General features: G+C 38.7%; 1 protein-coding gene across 1 annotated transcript in view; it reads right to left on the reverse strand.

Annotated features, from left to right (window-relative positions):
- The window catches only part of morc3a (MORC family CW-type zinc finger 3a), a 57,635-nt gene that overhangs the window by 39,808 nt on the left and 3,980 nt on the right, over positions 1–13,847 (reverse strand). The window contains exons 3-9 of the mRNA XM_043701237.1: positions 11,861–11,993; positions 8,536–8,750; positions 6,938–7,082; positions 6,224–6,377; positions 5,492–5,620; positions 2,613–2,732; positions 2,032–2,129 (exon numbers count right to left, since the gene is read on the reverse strand). Of these exons, the coding sequence (XP_043557172.1) occupies positions 2,032–2,129; positions 2,613–2,732; positions 5,492–5,620; positions 6,224–6,377; positions 6,938–7,082; positions 8,536–8,750; positions 11,861–11,993 (994 nt within the window). The remainder of the gene's footprint in view (positions 1–2,031; positions 2,130–2,612; positions 2,733–5,491; positions 5,621–6,223; positions 6,378–6,937; positions 7,083–8,535; positions 8,751–11,860; positions 11,994–13,847) is intronic.

A 13,847-nucleotide genomic window follows, 5' to 3' on the forward strand; every position in this document is an offset into this window, starting at 1 on the left:
AGGTAATCCCAAGGATGTTGACAGTGGGAGAATTCAGTGACGGTAGTACAGTTAAATGTCAAGGGGCGGTGGTTAGGGTGACAGTCATTGTCTGGCATTTGTGTGGTGCGAATGTTACTTGCCACTTGTCGACCCAAGCCTGGATATTGTCCAGATCTTGTTGCATTCAGTATATGAGGAGTTACGAATGGTGCTGAACACTGTGCTATCATTGGCGAACATCCCCACTTCAGACCTCATTACAGAGGGAAGGCCAGAATGCATAAATTTCTGCAAGTAACTGCCCACATGGAGTGTGATGCGATATAAGACGAGGTGGTAAAGGACAATAACATATCATTATGAGACAGACAGACATGTATAGATGAGCTCAGTTGTGCTTTGTACAAGCACCTGACTGTTTTGAATAAAACCATACAAAACGAATAATAAGATCAGAATTCCCTGCATTCTTCAAGCATCATGTGTTCTTGTAACTCTACTTTTAACTTCAATGACATGCATCATTCTGCAATCCTCCTGACAAGGTGAAATACCAAAGTATTGCTATGCTCGCTTCCTCTCTCAAAGCACACCATCTGGTGGCCAACTGAGAATATGAGACTATTAACAAAATAAGAGTTCTGATTTAAGTTTGAATTCTCTAGCAACTAAAAGACTTACCTCTTTTCACCATGACTGATTAAAAAAATGACTAAATGCTGAAGGTTTAAGTTGTCTCACTAGTTTTTTTTAAATTTCTTTTTGATTGCATACCAATTTCGAACAACGATAACTCAGGCATGTTTCCAGTTTGTTGGAAACAAACCAAAAAATTCTTAACATGTTTTGCGTTATACAACATTGTATTCACACTCCAAAAGTATTGATTCAGTATACAGCGAAAACTAGCTGAAACAAACGTTAAACTCAAGGGCAAAGGCCAAAATGATACTGCTGGACCTGTCAGCACTATGAGACTTTCCACTTCACACTATTAAGGCTATATTTATAATTTTCAGAATTCACAGCATATACATTATGTAGTTGTAAAGTGTGTTGTAAACATATCCCATGCCACATTTTTGTTTTGATTACTAGTGCATTAAATATTTCAGAAAAATAACAAGGGGGACCAATCTAAGTGGTTATGTTTCTACAATCACTGTGCTTCTAAGCTCAATGACATAGTTTTGATAGTGTTACTTTTTTTAGTTCATTCACAGGGTGTGGGTATCGCTGGCAAGCCAGCATTTATTGCCCATTCCTAAAGGACCAAACTGCAGTTAAGAGTCAACCACATTGCTATGAGTTCGGAGTCACATATAGGCTAGACGAGGATAAGTACGGCAGTTTCCTTCCCTAAAGGACATGAGTGCATTACAATGGACTTAATGATTTTCAGAATTCCTCCATGGCCAGTAGGGACGTTAATTGTGAATTTATCAGAATAATAATCTCTTAAATCATATTTATATTTTGTCAATAGTCACATATTCTGAGCTGGCCACCAGATGGTGCGCTTTGAGAGAGGAAATAAATACAGCAGTACTTCGATATTATATCTCTTGTCAAGAGAATTGCAGAATGAGGCCTTGAAGTTAAAAGTTGCAAGAACACAAGATGTATGAAGAAAGCAGTGAATTCTGATCTTATTCTTTGTTTTGAATAGTTAGGTACTTGTACAAAACACAACTGAGCTCATCTCTCCAAGACTAGCTCATAATGATATACTGTTGTCTTTTATTCCTGAAAAACTAGAAATAATGAGCAAACTGACCTTGGCACAGTATCAGTTCACAACAAAAATAAACCCAAATCAAATTAAAACTTAAGCTACCAGTGACTGAAGTCAATTTAATGATGCATTCATTTCCAAAGAGGTATTAAAGAACAATATGAAAATTGTAACCTTCTTCCCCTCCATACAAAAAGGTATAACATTGCATAATGAAATTAAGGTGACTGCAGGCTTTAGGCCATTAAATTGCTGAAAGAACCGTATGCATATTGTAATGAAAATAAGATAGCTTCCCAACTGTGAAGTCTTACCTATACTCATTTGTATAGTCAAAGTCTTGTTTATTATGTGTTGGCTTAAGAAAGTCGCATTCAATAATTCCAATGACCCCCACTCCCATGTTGTTTGCCTGAAAAGAAGACAGTAGAATGGATTCATATTACTTTAGATTCAGAAGACAAATGCAAACTATAATTTTAAACCATAACTGATCTTATATTTTGCAGGGAGAAAGCGAGCACTGCAGATGCTGGAGATCAGAGTTGAGAGTGTAATGCTGGAGAAGCACAGCAGGTAAGGTGGTAAGGTAGCATCCAAGAAGCAGGAGAATCAATGTTTCAGGCATAAGCCCTTCATCAGGAATGAGGCTTGTGAGCCAGATAGCTGAGAGATAAATGAGAGGGGGACTGACGTTGGGGGTAAGGTGGCTGAGAAAGTGATAGGTGGGTGAAGGCAAGGGAGAAGGATTTTAGGTTTGGGGGAGGGGAGGGGTGGAGCGGATAGATGGGAAAGATGATGTACAGATCAGGAGGATAGTGCCAAGTTGGAAGCTTGGGACTGGGATAACGTGTAAGGAGAGGAATTGAGGAAACTATTTTATAGATGTACTTACTCTGAGCTGACAGCCAACTTTCTCGTAAGATTTAATCAACCTGTTTTTATGGTACATCATTATCCCAAAATGTTCTTTATTTCTCCAGTTAAAGCCAAAGGTTATTTTTATGTTTTTGTTCTGAAACAGCATTAAGGAAATGTAAAATTCAGCTGTAATTGGAATGCAAAATTAAATAAACACAAAAAAAAGAAATTAATTTGGAGTTGATGCAATGGTTGGAACGTAACAGAACTCTCTTTTGACATCTGCCATTTCAGCTACCCTCAGTGGTAATGGGGTAAAATGTTACCCAAATACAGGCATGCAAAGTGTATTTTCTTATTGTATTTTCATGATATTAAGCTATAAAACTCAAGCATTCCTAACAGAAAACTCCTTACCAACCCATGGATGACAGAGGGAGAATAGAAAAATTAAAGTTAACAAATTAAGTTTCTCACCATCCAAATTCTGAATTACAATGCCATTCCTTGACAAAGCCAAAATCCTAGTACTCTTAACACCACTGTGAGTGTTCCTATGTCTCAAAGATGCAGTAATTTAAGGGGGCAATTCACCACCATTTTCATGAACAATTAGGACACGTATTAAACACTGGGCAAGCCAGTGACACTCATTCTGTAAATAAATTGGAAAGCGTCTGCCTCATAAATGATATCATCCTTACACAGGCTTTACTGACCTATTTGTACGCAAGGGCTTAACCATCAGTGGCAAGATGAGCATCAGTCTCTATTCCCGAACTGCTCGAGAAAGTGGATTTGAGCCATCTTGTTGAACCATTGCAGCCTTAGATGTGTAGTTGTCCCCAAAGCAATATCACATAGGGAGTTCCTAGATCTTGACCCAGTGATGATGTAGGAAAGGTGAGATATTTCCAAGTCAATATCGTGCACCAATTTGGTGAGCAACGTGAGAGTGGCCACCCATACAGCTGCTGCTAGATGGTAGGGTGTAATGTAGTGTACAAATTCCCATGCAAAGACTGCACAAAACACTATATAGGACAAACAGGAAGACAGCTAACGATCCGCATCGACAACCGGAAGTGGCAGGGACAGGCCACTATAAATGCCGGAGGAAACACCACAGAAGCGCTTCACAGGAGGCTCCCAAGCACTGAGGATGTCACCTAGACAGGGGACGAAACGTCTGCAACACAAATTCCCAGCTTGGCGAACAGAACCACAACAACAACGAGCACCCGAGTTACAAATCTTCTCACAAACTGTGTGCTTCTCAGTTTAGCACCCCCAGTCTCTGACCTGCACTTGCAGTCAAAATATTTTTGTGGCTGATCCAGATAAGTTTCTTATCAATGGCAACTCCACAGGGTGGGGAGGATTCAGCAGTGACAATGCCATAATGAAGGAGAGACAATTATACTTAGGTTGGAGATGGCCATTACTTTCCAGTACCAAAGTCTAAATGTTGTGTAGATCTTGCTGTTATGTACTCTTGGACTACTTCAGTATGAATGGTATTGCTTATGGTGCAATCAGCAAGAATCCCCAATTCCAACCTCATGTAGGGAAAGTCTCACGTGAAACAGCTAAAGATGTTTGGGCATAGACATGACAGTGAGGAACACCTCCTTAGGACAGACCATAATTCAATTCAGTGATAGACTAGGTCTGTGATGAGTGGCCTCCAATAGCCTAACAAACTTGCTCTAGACTACATATGATTAGTAACTGGACAGGTTTTTCCCAATTTCCATTTTTGAGGCTCCTTTGTGCCATAAAATACTTCCTCAATATCAAAAGCATTCAACTCTTGCTACACCATTGAAATAAAGCATTTTTTTCCATACCGCTGTACTAGAAAAGCTTAGCTAAGGGCCAGTTCTGGAGCAAGAAAGTATTTGGGGGTTGCCTGGGCCCACAGCCTTTACTGCATCCAATACACTGAGCCATTTCTCATTATCAAACAAATTGAATTAGGAGTTTGCAATTTTGGCTGAGATGAATTTTTCATTGAGCACTTCTCACTGAAGATGCTGCAAACCCTTCAGCCTTATATTTTGTTTTCAAATATGTACCCAACTGACAGAGTGGGGAACGTATGGGGATCCTCAACATCGTGCTAGTTGCTTAATTATCCACCACCTTATATCACTGGATAATTTCTTGTCATCTCTGTCCTAAATGGGTAACACCTTTTTTTTTCTATTAAGTTATCTTGTAACTCTGCTGCAGGAGCAGCAGCTCATTTTTAAGCATGCCTTGTGCTGCTCCTGCATGTTGCCCTGCACTCCCTGTTATATCTGGTTCACTGGCTTTAGTGAAATGTTGGGCCACGAGGTTACAGATTATGCTCCCATGTAACACTGGAATTATTGATGACACACAAAATCTTACTGGCATCCAGTTCTGAGCCACAGATGTGATTTGAATTTATCCTACTTAGTACGTGGAACAAGATTATGGAGGGCTCCGTCAATGTCACTTTGTCTCCACACCTACAACACAGTGACTACACCTGAAAATAAATTAAATTAATTAGAAATGATGTTCAGAGGTGTGTGAAGCACTGAAGGGCATTGTTTAAGATATTACAATTTCCTGTTAACAAGCTCATTATGAAATTGCCTCTTATTAGGAGTCATCGCACTCATTATCTGAGTAACAATGGAGGATGTACAGATACCCTGTATGCTCATCCCTCACAATCCAGCTTTAAAATAGATCGCAGGGATAAATAAAAATGCAATGAGACTTATTGGGGGCTTTACTGCACAGTGTACTAATCAAAATTCTCATTCCTGTCAATAATCCACCATGAGAAATGTACATATTATAAAGCGGCATAATACTGTAGCATTTGCAAGTTTATCTCCCATAATATTTGGCTTAAAGGTTCTTCAAAAAGGATACAATAAACATCGGTCTGTATATATCATGTTCAATGTGAGCGAGACTTTTAGAAATGAGCTGAGTTTTGACTTTCACTCCCAGAAGAATGATTTGCATCCGTGGCTTCAGATACAAAATACTACAATAAGCCTGAAAAAAAAAACTTTAAGCATGAAGTGGAAAATATCTCAAAATATTCTTTAAATATTCTATCACCCTCAAGAACATCATCTACAGGGAAATCAGTTAATTTCATTTTAAATGAGGGAACAAGTTACTGCAGATGCTGGTATCTGTACTGAAAACAAATGCTGGAGATCACAGCAGGTCATCTAGAGTCAAAACATTAGCTTGCTCTCTCTCCACTGATCTCCAGCATTTGTTGCTTTTAATTTCATTTTAACCTTTATTTCAAATTCTCAGATTGAACAGACTAATGTCTAAAAGAGAAATTCCTTGAGAATGGAACAGAATGTCACAATACATTTTTCTCAACGCACCTTAACAATCAAGATGCAATTAAAAGCAATTATTCGCTTCATAAGACCATTATTATTTTTAAAACAAAACATTTTTGGACATTAATTTTTGTAAGGAAAATTTGAATTACTGCAATACAATCAGAAACAAAATTAGTCAGTGGTGACCCAATTTTATTTATGTGGGCAATCAAATTTCAATCACAAACTGCCTAACCTTCTAAAATAGCAACATAAGAAACTTCTAAGCTTGCTGGCAACACTTTAAACTTACTCTTAAAGAATAATCACTTTCCGGCACAATTTGGTCCATCCGCTCCTGCCTTTTGTATTTTCTTTTTCCTGTGTCATCATCTAAAAGATCGCCAGGAATTCTGATGTCATGTTTATCAGTTTCAAAGTCAAACTCTGGTTTTCCATCCTTGGTTCTTGAAATAAAGTAACACTATTAAATCTGTGCCTATTTAAGTCCATGAGATTTAACAAAACTCTCTCAGAAGTACTTACAGTTATTATAATTGTGTATTTACACAAGCACAGAAAAAAAGAGATGCTCAGACTGAGGAGCATTTGGACAAGCAACGCATTTCTATTGATCACTAAGTCAGTAACTCGAGTGAATAAATTTAAGATCATCAAACAAATGAAGAGAGTTCCAGTTTATTATCTAGACCTTGTTAAGGTATCAAGTATCTCGCAAAAAAGTGACTGAAGTGAAATCCAACCGCACCTAAGAAAGAGACTGGATCAAAATTTAATTTCTTTTTGAAAAACGTATGAGGGAAGAACAGGAAACTACGACTAAATAGAAAGCACTTTCACAGAGCCAGTACAAATGTGGTTAACCAGAATGACTGCTTCTGTGTGTAAAGTTTCATGCAATGATTGTATCAGAGACCAGAAAGTGTTCAAAATACTGTTGCTTTTAAAAGTACATTTCTTTCTAGTGAGATTGTTACAAAGTATCAATTAATGAAGTTTGACTTACATTCTTATATTCCAAATTATAACCCTTGTTCCTCGTTTTCCTGAAATGGCATTCAGTTCTGCCAGGAGTTCCCCTTCCGTGCTAAATAAAGAATGTTGTAAAATTGCATTCAAACTTGTCTGCATGTCCTCACTTATAAGCTTTTGTAAGACTTGTGTTAAAGAATGTAAACATACTTTTAAATAAGTAGCAGTTTGAAACTCTTACAGCACATCGACATTTCCTAAAATTTGAAGATCTTTTAAAAGAATAGAATCATACAATCCCTACAGTGTGGAAACAGGCAGCTCAGCCCAACAAATCCACACTGACGTTCCGAAGAGTAACCCACCCAGACCCATTCCCCTACTACTCTACGTTTTACCCCTGACTAATGCATCTAACCTACACATCCCTGATTACTATGGCACTTTAGCATGGTCAATTTACCTAACCTACACACCTTTGGACTGGGGGAGGAAACCTATGCAGACACAGGGAGAATGTGCAAACTCCACACACAGAGAGTCACCTGAGGCGGGAATTGAACCCGGGTCTTTGGCGCCATGAGGCAGCTGTGCTAAACACTGAGCCACTGTGCCAAACATTCTGAACATAAAAATATCTTCTGACAATGTACAAAAACACATGGATAGCTATAGCTTTGGAATATGAAGGTGCATTATTTGAAACATGAATTGGGATTATCATTGACTGGACATATATATCTTTGACGTTTTTTGGAAAGAACATATTGCAAAGCACAGGTAACCAGCCATAGCATGAAAAAATTGAAGCATTTACAAAGAACACAAATTGCTTTTTGATACAAGATCAAATTAGCCAATTTATGAAAATAATAAAAGCTACTGGATTGGAACATGGAAAAAGATCTTGCCTCAAGCAACAGTTTTTATCCTCTTTTGCCAAAAGCCTCCTAATCAAACTCGGAGATTCCAAAATCCACTGGACACATGATCATGAGTGAAGAGTTCTTAAAGGGATGTCTCAATGTCACAGCCAGGGAGTTCTTAAAAGGAGAATGCGCAATTCACCATCACGGCTTCTGGAAAAGCAGAATTCAGACAGACCTGCCTAAACTAGAAAGACTACCCAGTAGAAACAGGTGGAGTATAAAGCAAATTTATCCACAGTTCAACATTTGGACAGTCTAGGAATAATATTTTTTGTTCTGAATTTAGCTGATACTCGGCCAAAAACAATGTAACATTCTGTAGAGCTTTCTTATATTCTGCTCGCGGACCTGGAACTTGTGTATATATGAGTATGTTGGTTTTCAAGACATGGAGTTGCACGCATTCGTACAGTTTAAACCATTCCTAATAATCTTTACAAACAAAATATTGGGCAAGTGCAAAGATATAGTGTGTTAACATCCCAGCCAAAACAACATATGGGGATGGCAAGTATACATAAATCACTTTGCAGCAAGAAATACTGCACAACTCCCAACAAACATTAAACACCAATAATCCTACTCACCAACTAAATTAAAAATTACTGAGAAAGACTTGCAGAAAAGGAATGGCAGATAATGCAGCTTTTTAAAGAACAAGTCTTCTAATCAAAAACAAATATCTCCAACAGAAAAAGGATATTGTTTGAGTTGAATGAAACAATCGGTACAACCACATTTTCTGCTTTTATTGCTTCAAGGTAAGTCTGAGACAAGAAGCCGACACTACTTGTTTCCCCATTTTTGGTGAAAACAATTGCATCTTTTCCCAACCGCATGGATCCAGACTTGAAACCGTTGCCATAAAGTCCAACAGGAGCATGACCATTTATTGGAACTTTGTCACTGAATCCAAAGCTGAGAGGAACAAGAAAGAAAAAGTGAATTTCAAGTATTTCAAGCTAAAATAGTATACACCACTTCTCAGTTTAAAATAATAAATCCAAACAAAACCATTGAGCATTGCAGTACATGTTAGAGAAGTCAGGATTCATAGCCTCACAGTGATGGGGTGATCATTTATAATGAGATGGGGAAGGAATTTCTTCAGCCGGAGGGTGCTGAACCTGTGGAACTCATTGCCACAGAAGGCTGTGGAAGTCAAGTTATTGAGTACATTGAGCAATTAGTAAAGGAGGTCAAAGGTTATGGGGAGAAGGCAGGAGAATTGGGGTAAGAAATGTATCAGTCATGATCAAATGGCAGAGCAAACCTGTTGGGCCAAATTGCCTAATTCTGCTCTCATATCTTATGGTCTTATCTGCTTCTGTTCCACAAGGTCATTGCCGACAATTCACAAGACCCTTTGTGGGTTATTGCAATCTAGTTACCTTGAATATATTCCTTTGATGAGGGCAGCAAACTACTATAACTTATAGTTTAACTTCAAAACAGCAGAAGCTGCTGTTTCATCTAAAAATCTTCCTCAACCATTTTATTTCAACCGAGAATCACTTTCAGCCAATTTGTACTGCTTTGTCCTTACGGGGACAGACATAACATGCTCAATCATTGAATACCATTAAGGTTGCAACAGCCAAATATTTGGTTTCTCAGGAACTCAAGAGATACTGAAAGTTTTGAAAAAAAGTGGAGCTGAAGTAAAAGATCAGTTATATTGGCACTGAATGGTGAAGTGGGGTCATCATGAGGTTATGGCCAGTTCCTGCTCCTCTGCACGTTCTTGTAAAACACCATGCTTGGATCCCTTCAAACACATGTGTGTTCTTGCAAAACAAGTCTCACCAAAACCAAAAATGACACCATATGCCCCTGTGAGAAAGGTAAGCTATCCCTCCTTCTCGGCTTGTCTCCAACTCATCAATACTGATAACCACGCCCCCTTCGATGCCTTTCTATTGTTCTTCAGTCCAATTCCATCCACAGCTAATAACTGTAGCCAAGGAACCACCTGCAATGACTTCTTTCTGATTCAGCACAATTATGCCTGATGTGTTCCCAAGGACCTGACTTTGGCCACCACCTACTTCTCACCCAAATGAATCCTCTTGGTAACATTATCCAATGCTATGTGCTGACAAAACCCATCTCATCTCCAGCCCTCTAAACTATTTCAGTGTCTCTAGATTTTCAGAATGCTTTTGCAACATTCAGTATCCTCCAAGTTACATGTTGTGAAGAGCGATGCTGTTATCTTTCGCCCTCAAGATAATCCCTATTCCCTAACCCCCAATTCCACCCTTCACCCTGACAGCTGATCAAGGCCAATCCAAATTTTTGTCAACCTTGGTGTGATATCAGATTCAGAGACAAGTAATAATCTTAACTTGGCTGTTAGCATAACAACACTGACTGTTTGTAAATCCTACTCAATCACAGAATTACATCGGATATTGGCTGTTACTTCGACATTTTTCAAGCACTGGTTGGTTGAATATGGTCAGTACACTGCCTGTTGAGCTAGACAAAACATCATATCGTTTGATGCAACTGACCAATCGTTGAGATGACCAGTTTATATACCTGGTGTCACACCACCAATGAATCCTGAAATTGTCCATTTTGGCAGAAAGAATAAAAAAAATCTAATCAGGGAGCAATTGTAGAGCTCTAATTTGTAGTGAGACCTGGTTGTCCTAGTGCGTGAATTACAAAAGATTAGTGTGCAGGCACTGCAAGTAATTAAAAAGTAGAATGTGTTCATTATTGCAAGAGAATGGAATACAAAGGTAACAAGGTTATACACTTCAGTTACACATGGCACCGTAAAAGTGCATGTGGAGTACTGTACACCTCATTTCAGAAAGGATGTATAAGCATTGGAGACTGCTCAGAGATGGTTTATTAGCATAAAACCTGGAAAGGTGTGTTGCCCTATCACCAAATACTGCACAGACGAGATTTGTATCCATCTATTGGGGTTTAGAAGAGCAAGAGGCAACGTGATTGAACATATAACATTTCAAAAAGGTTTTGACAGGGTAGATGTGGAGAGGATGTTACTTTCTCTTCTGGGGGAAATCAAGAGCCAGGGGTCAAAATTTCAAAATCAGGAGTTGCCCAATTAAAACCAAGATTAGGGGTTGTGAGCATTTGGAACTTTTGGAACTGAAAAGGTGACAGAAGGTGAGTGATTGAGTATTTTTAAGGCAGAAGTAGATCAATTGTTGTTCAGCAAGAATATGAATGCTTATCAAAACTAGGAATTTGGACGAGATTACAACAAGTTGATTTGAGGATCTGAATGACCCAAGGACCCTGATTTGTATATTATGTAATTTAGGATAATTTATAGTTCCATTTTAAATTTGCATACATCCTGATGAGGGCAAGATGAAAGAAAGCATTTCTTTATCAAAATGACACACATTGATCTGATGATATTATTTTCAAAAAAGGAGTGTTTAATTTACTGGGTGCTTTCTGCATCAGGGGAATGATTAAAAGGCATAGTTTTTTTAAAAATGCATAATGCTCCATTCCTATAGCTCTACTCACAGTAAATGCTCCATTCCTATAGCTCTACTCACAGTAAAGTGATATCTTAGCGATCATATGGACTTCCTCCAGAAGTGACATATTGTGACTGGCTCACAGATGCAAAACAAATTGCTATGTTAGCAGGGTTAGATGAAGTTAAGTAAGAAAAATAAGCATACTGCAGGATGAGTGGGAGATCTGGCCACTGAAATTTTAGTTCCAGTGTCAGTAATTTCTGTTAATCCCTAAAATTGTACAGTTTACAGCGTAGAAGTTAGCCATGCTTCATGTGTAATTGTGCAAGCAGGACTGCTACGTATTATTTTAACATGTTATATGCACCAGCAAATGATGATCTCACGCAAAGGTCAACCCCAAAAGACACTAGTATATCAAGCTACTGTTCGTAACTTGTAAATTTTTCCTCTCAAATCGCTGAATAATTTTAATCGTAAAAATCGTAATCGTCAGCACGTCACTGACATTCCTCCCACATCATTTATAAGAAAAGCACAAACTACAGGTACCTCAACATTCTGTGCAACTTCCTTTGATTCATCCCCTGGCCATTGTCAGCAAATACCAAGCAAATGTTTTCCTTTATTACAGTCTTATCGATCCACATCTGCTTTGCATTTACATCTGGATCATATGCATTATCTGGAAAAGTGAAAACAAAGTCAAACATTGGAATAAAAATGAATTATACTCAGCTGAATTAATTTTAGATACTATGCTTTTTAAGAGAAACCACTTCGTATGAACAGAAAATTGAAAGGCAGCACAAACGTAAGCGGTCCCACCACAGCTGCCAGCCCTCAGCTAAACCAATACACTCCACAAAGAAACTTGGATCAAAGAGCTGAACTGCACAGGTTTGCATATCCAATGGAATACCCACCTAGCCTGCACATCCCCAGACACTGAATAATTTAGCATCCCCTATCCACCTTTGGACATCTTTGGACTGTCGGGAGGAAACCAGAGTACTGGAGGACGCCTACATAGACACGGGGAGAATGTACAAACACCACACAATTGCCAGAATGTTGAATGAAACCCAGGTCTGTGCTACTGTGAGGCAACAGCGCTAACCACTGAGCCACTGTGCAATTCAAATGACTTCCGCCAGCATTAAGGAAGCACTTGACCATTATAAGGCCTAGCAAAATTGAAGCCAAATGGGAATCAATGAGAAGTTTCTACACCAGCTCAAATCATAGGCAGCACAATGAAAAGAAAGCCAACCGTTTCAGTGTTCCATCAATCCTCAGCTGATTCAGTGACCCTCCTTCTACATAGTCAACGTATGCTGATGTGCTTAGCCCCATTCATAGCCCCTCAGATAACGAAGTAGTTCATTCCCATATGCAGAAAGAAATGGGCAATATTCAGGTTTGAGTTGATAGTTGGCAAGTAACATTCACACTACACAGTCAGTCAGTCTATAACCACCCGCAAAAGTCTGTTCCCTATAACATTCAACAGCTTTTTCATCATTGTGGTCCCAACTGTCAATAATTCTCAAAGTCACCACTGACCAAAGAAAGTCAAATGAACCAACTATATGAATAAGTCACAGGAGTAATTCAGAGTGAATAATTCATCTCAATTCCCAAAGCCTGTCCAACATCCATAAAGCACAAGTGAAGGGAATGATGAAACAGTATTCATTTACCTAAAGGAGTTCACTTCCAAAAACACAAGATGCTCAACACAATCCAGACAAACTGGCCTGTACTGTACCCCTTCCAGCATGTTAGGCACTTCCTCCACCACTAGCGCACAATGGTAGCACGTACATATACAATATGACAAAATAAGTTCACTTAGTGACTGTAAATGTGGCAAGCAGAACTCAATACAGAGAAGTGTGAGGTAATGCTTTTGGAGGGCAAACAAAACAAGGGACAACACAACAGAGTAAAAAGGAGTATACTGAGAGGCATGATTTGGAGGTGCCAAAGAGGGGTGGAGAAAGAGAGAGACATTAGGTGCATGCCTATAGGATTTTCAAGGTGGCAGGGCAAGCAAGTAAGATGGTAAAGAAAATAAATGGAACATTTACCTTTTTATGATAAGGTAAGAACACAAAAGGTGGGGATGTAACAAACTCTAGTTAGGCCACAGTTAGACTTGTGTACACAATTCTGGTCATCATGTTTACAAGAAAGAATACAAATACTCTGACGTTCAGAGGTATCTACAAGAATGTTGTCAAAAAATTGTGGAGGATATGTTTTTTTAAAAAGTGGTTTGTTGTCCAAATGATCTAAACTCCTCTAACAAGAGCTCAGGATTTAAAAAATAGAATTATTGGAAAAGTCTTTGTTGCTATTAATGAGTCAAAACCTCAAACCTGCATTATCTTCTGCAAGAATTCCACTTTGGAGCAACAGGTTTTCTGCAGACTTGGATGGTCAGACCATCCTTCACCTACACCCGCCACCTCCCACTACCCTGATCCTCTGGCCTGATCCAAATCCGTATTTCAACATGACCACATTTAAGATA

The sequence above is a fragment of the Chiloscyllium plagiosum genome, chromosome 12 (assembly GCF_004010195.1).
Source record: "Chiloscyllium plagiosum isolate BGI_BamShark_2017 chromosome 12, ASM401019v2, whole genome shotgun sequence".
Taxonomy (NCBI): Eukaryota; Metazoa; Chordata; class Chondrichthyes; order Orectolobiformes; family Hemiscylliidae; genus Chiloscyllium; species Chiloscyllium plagiosum.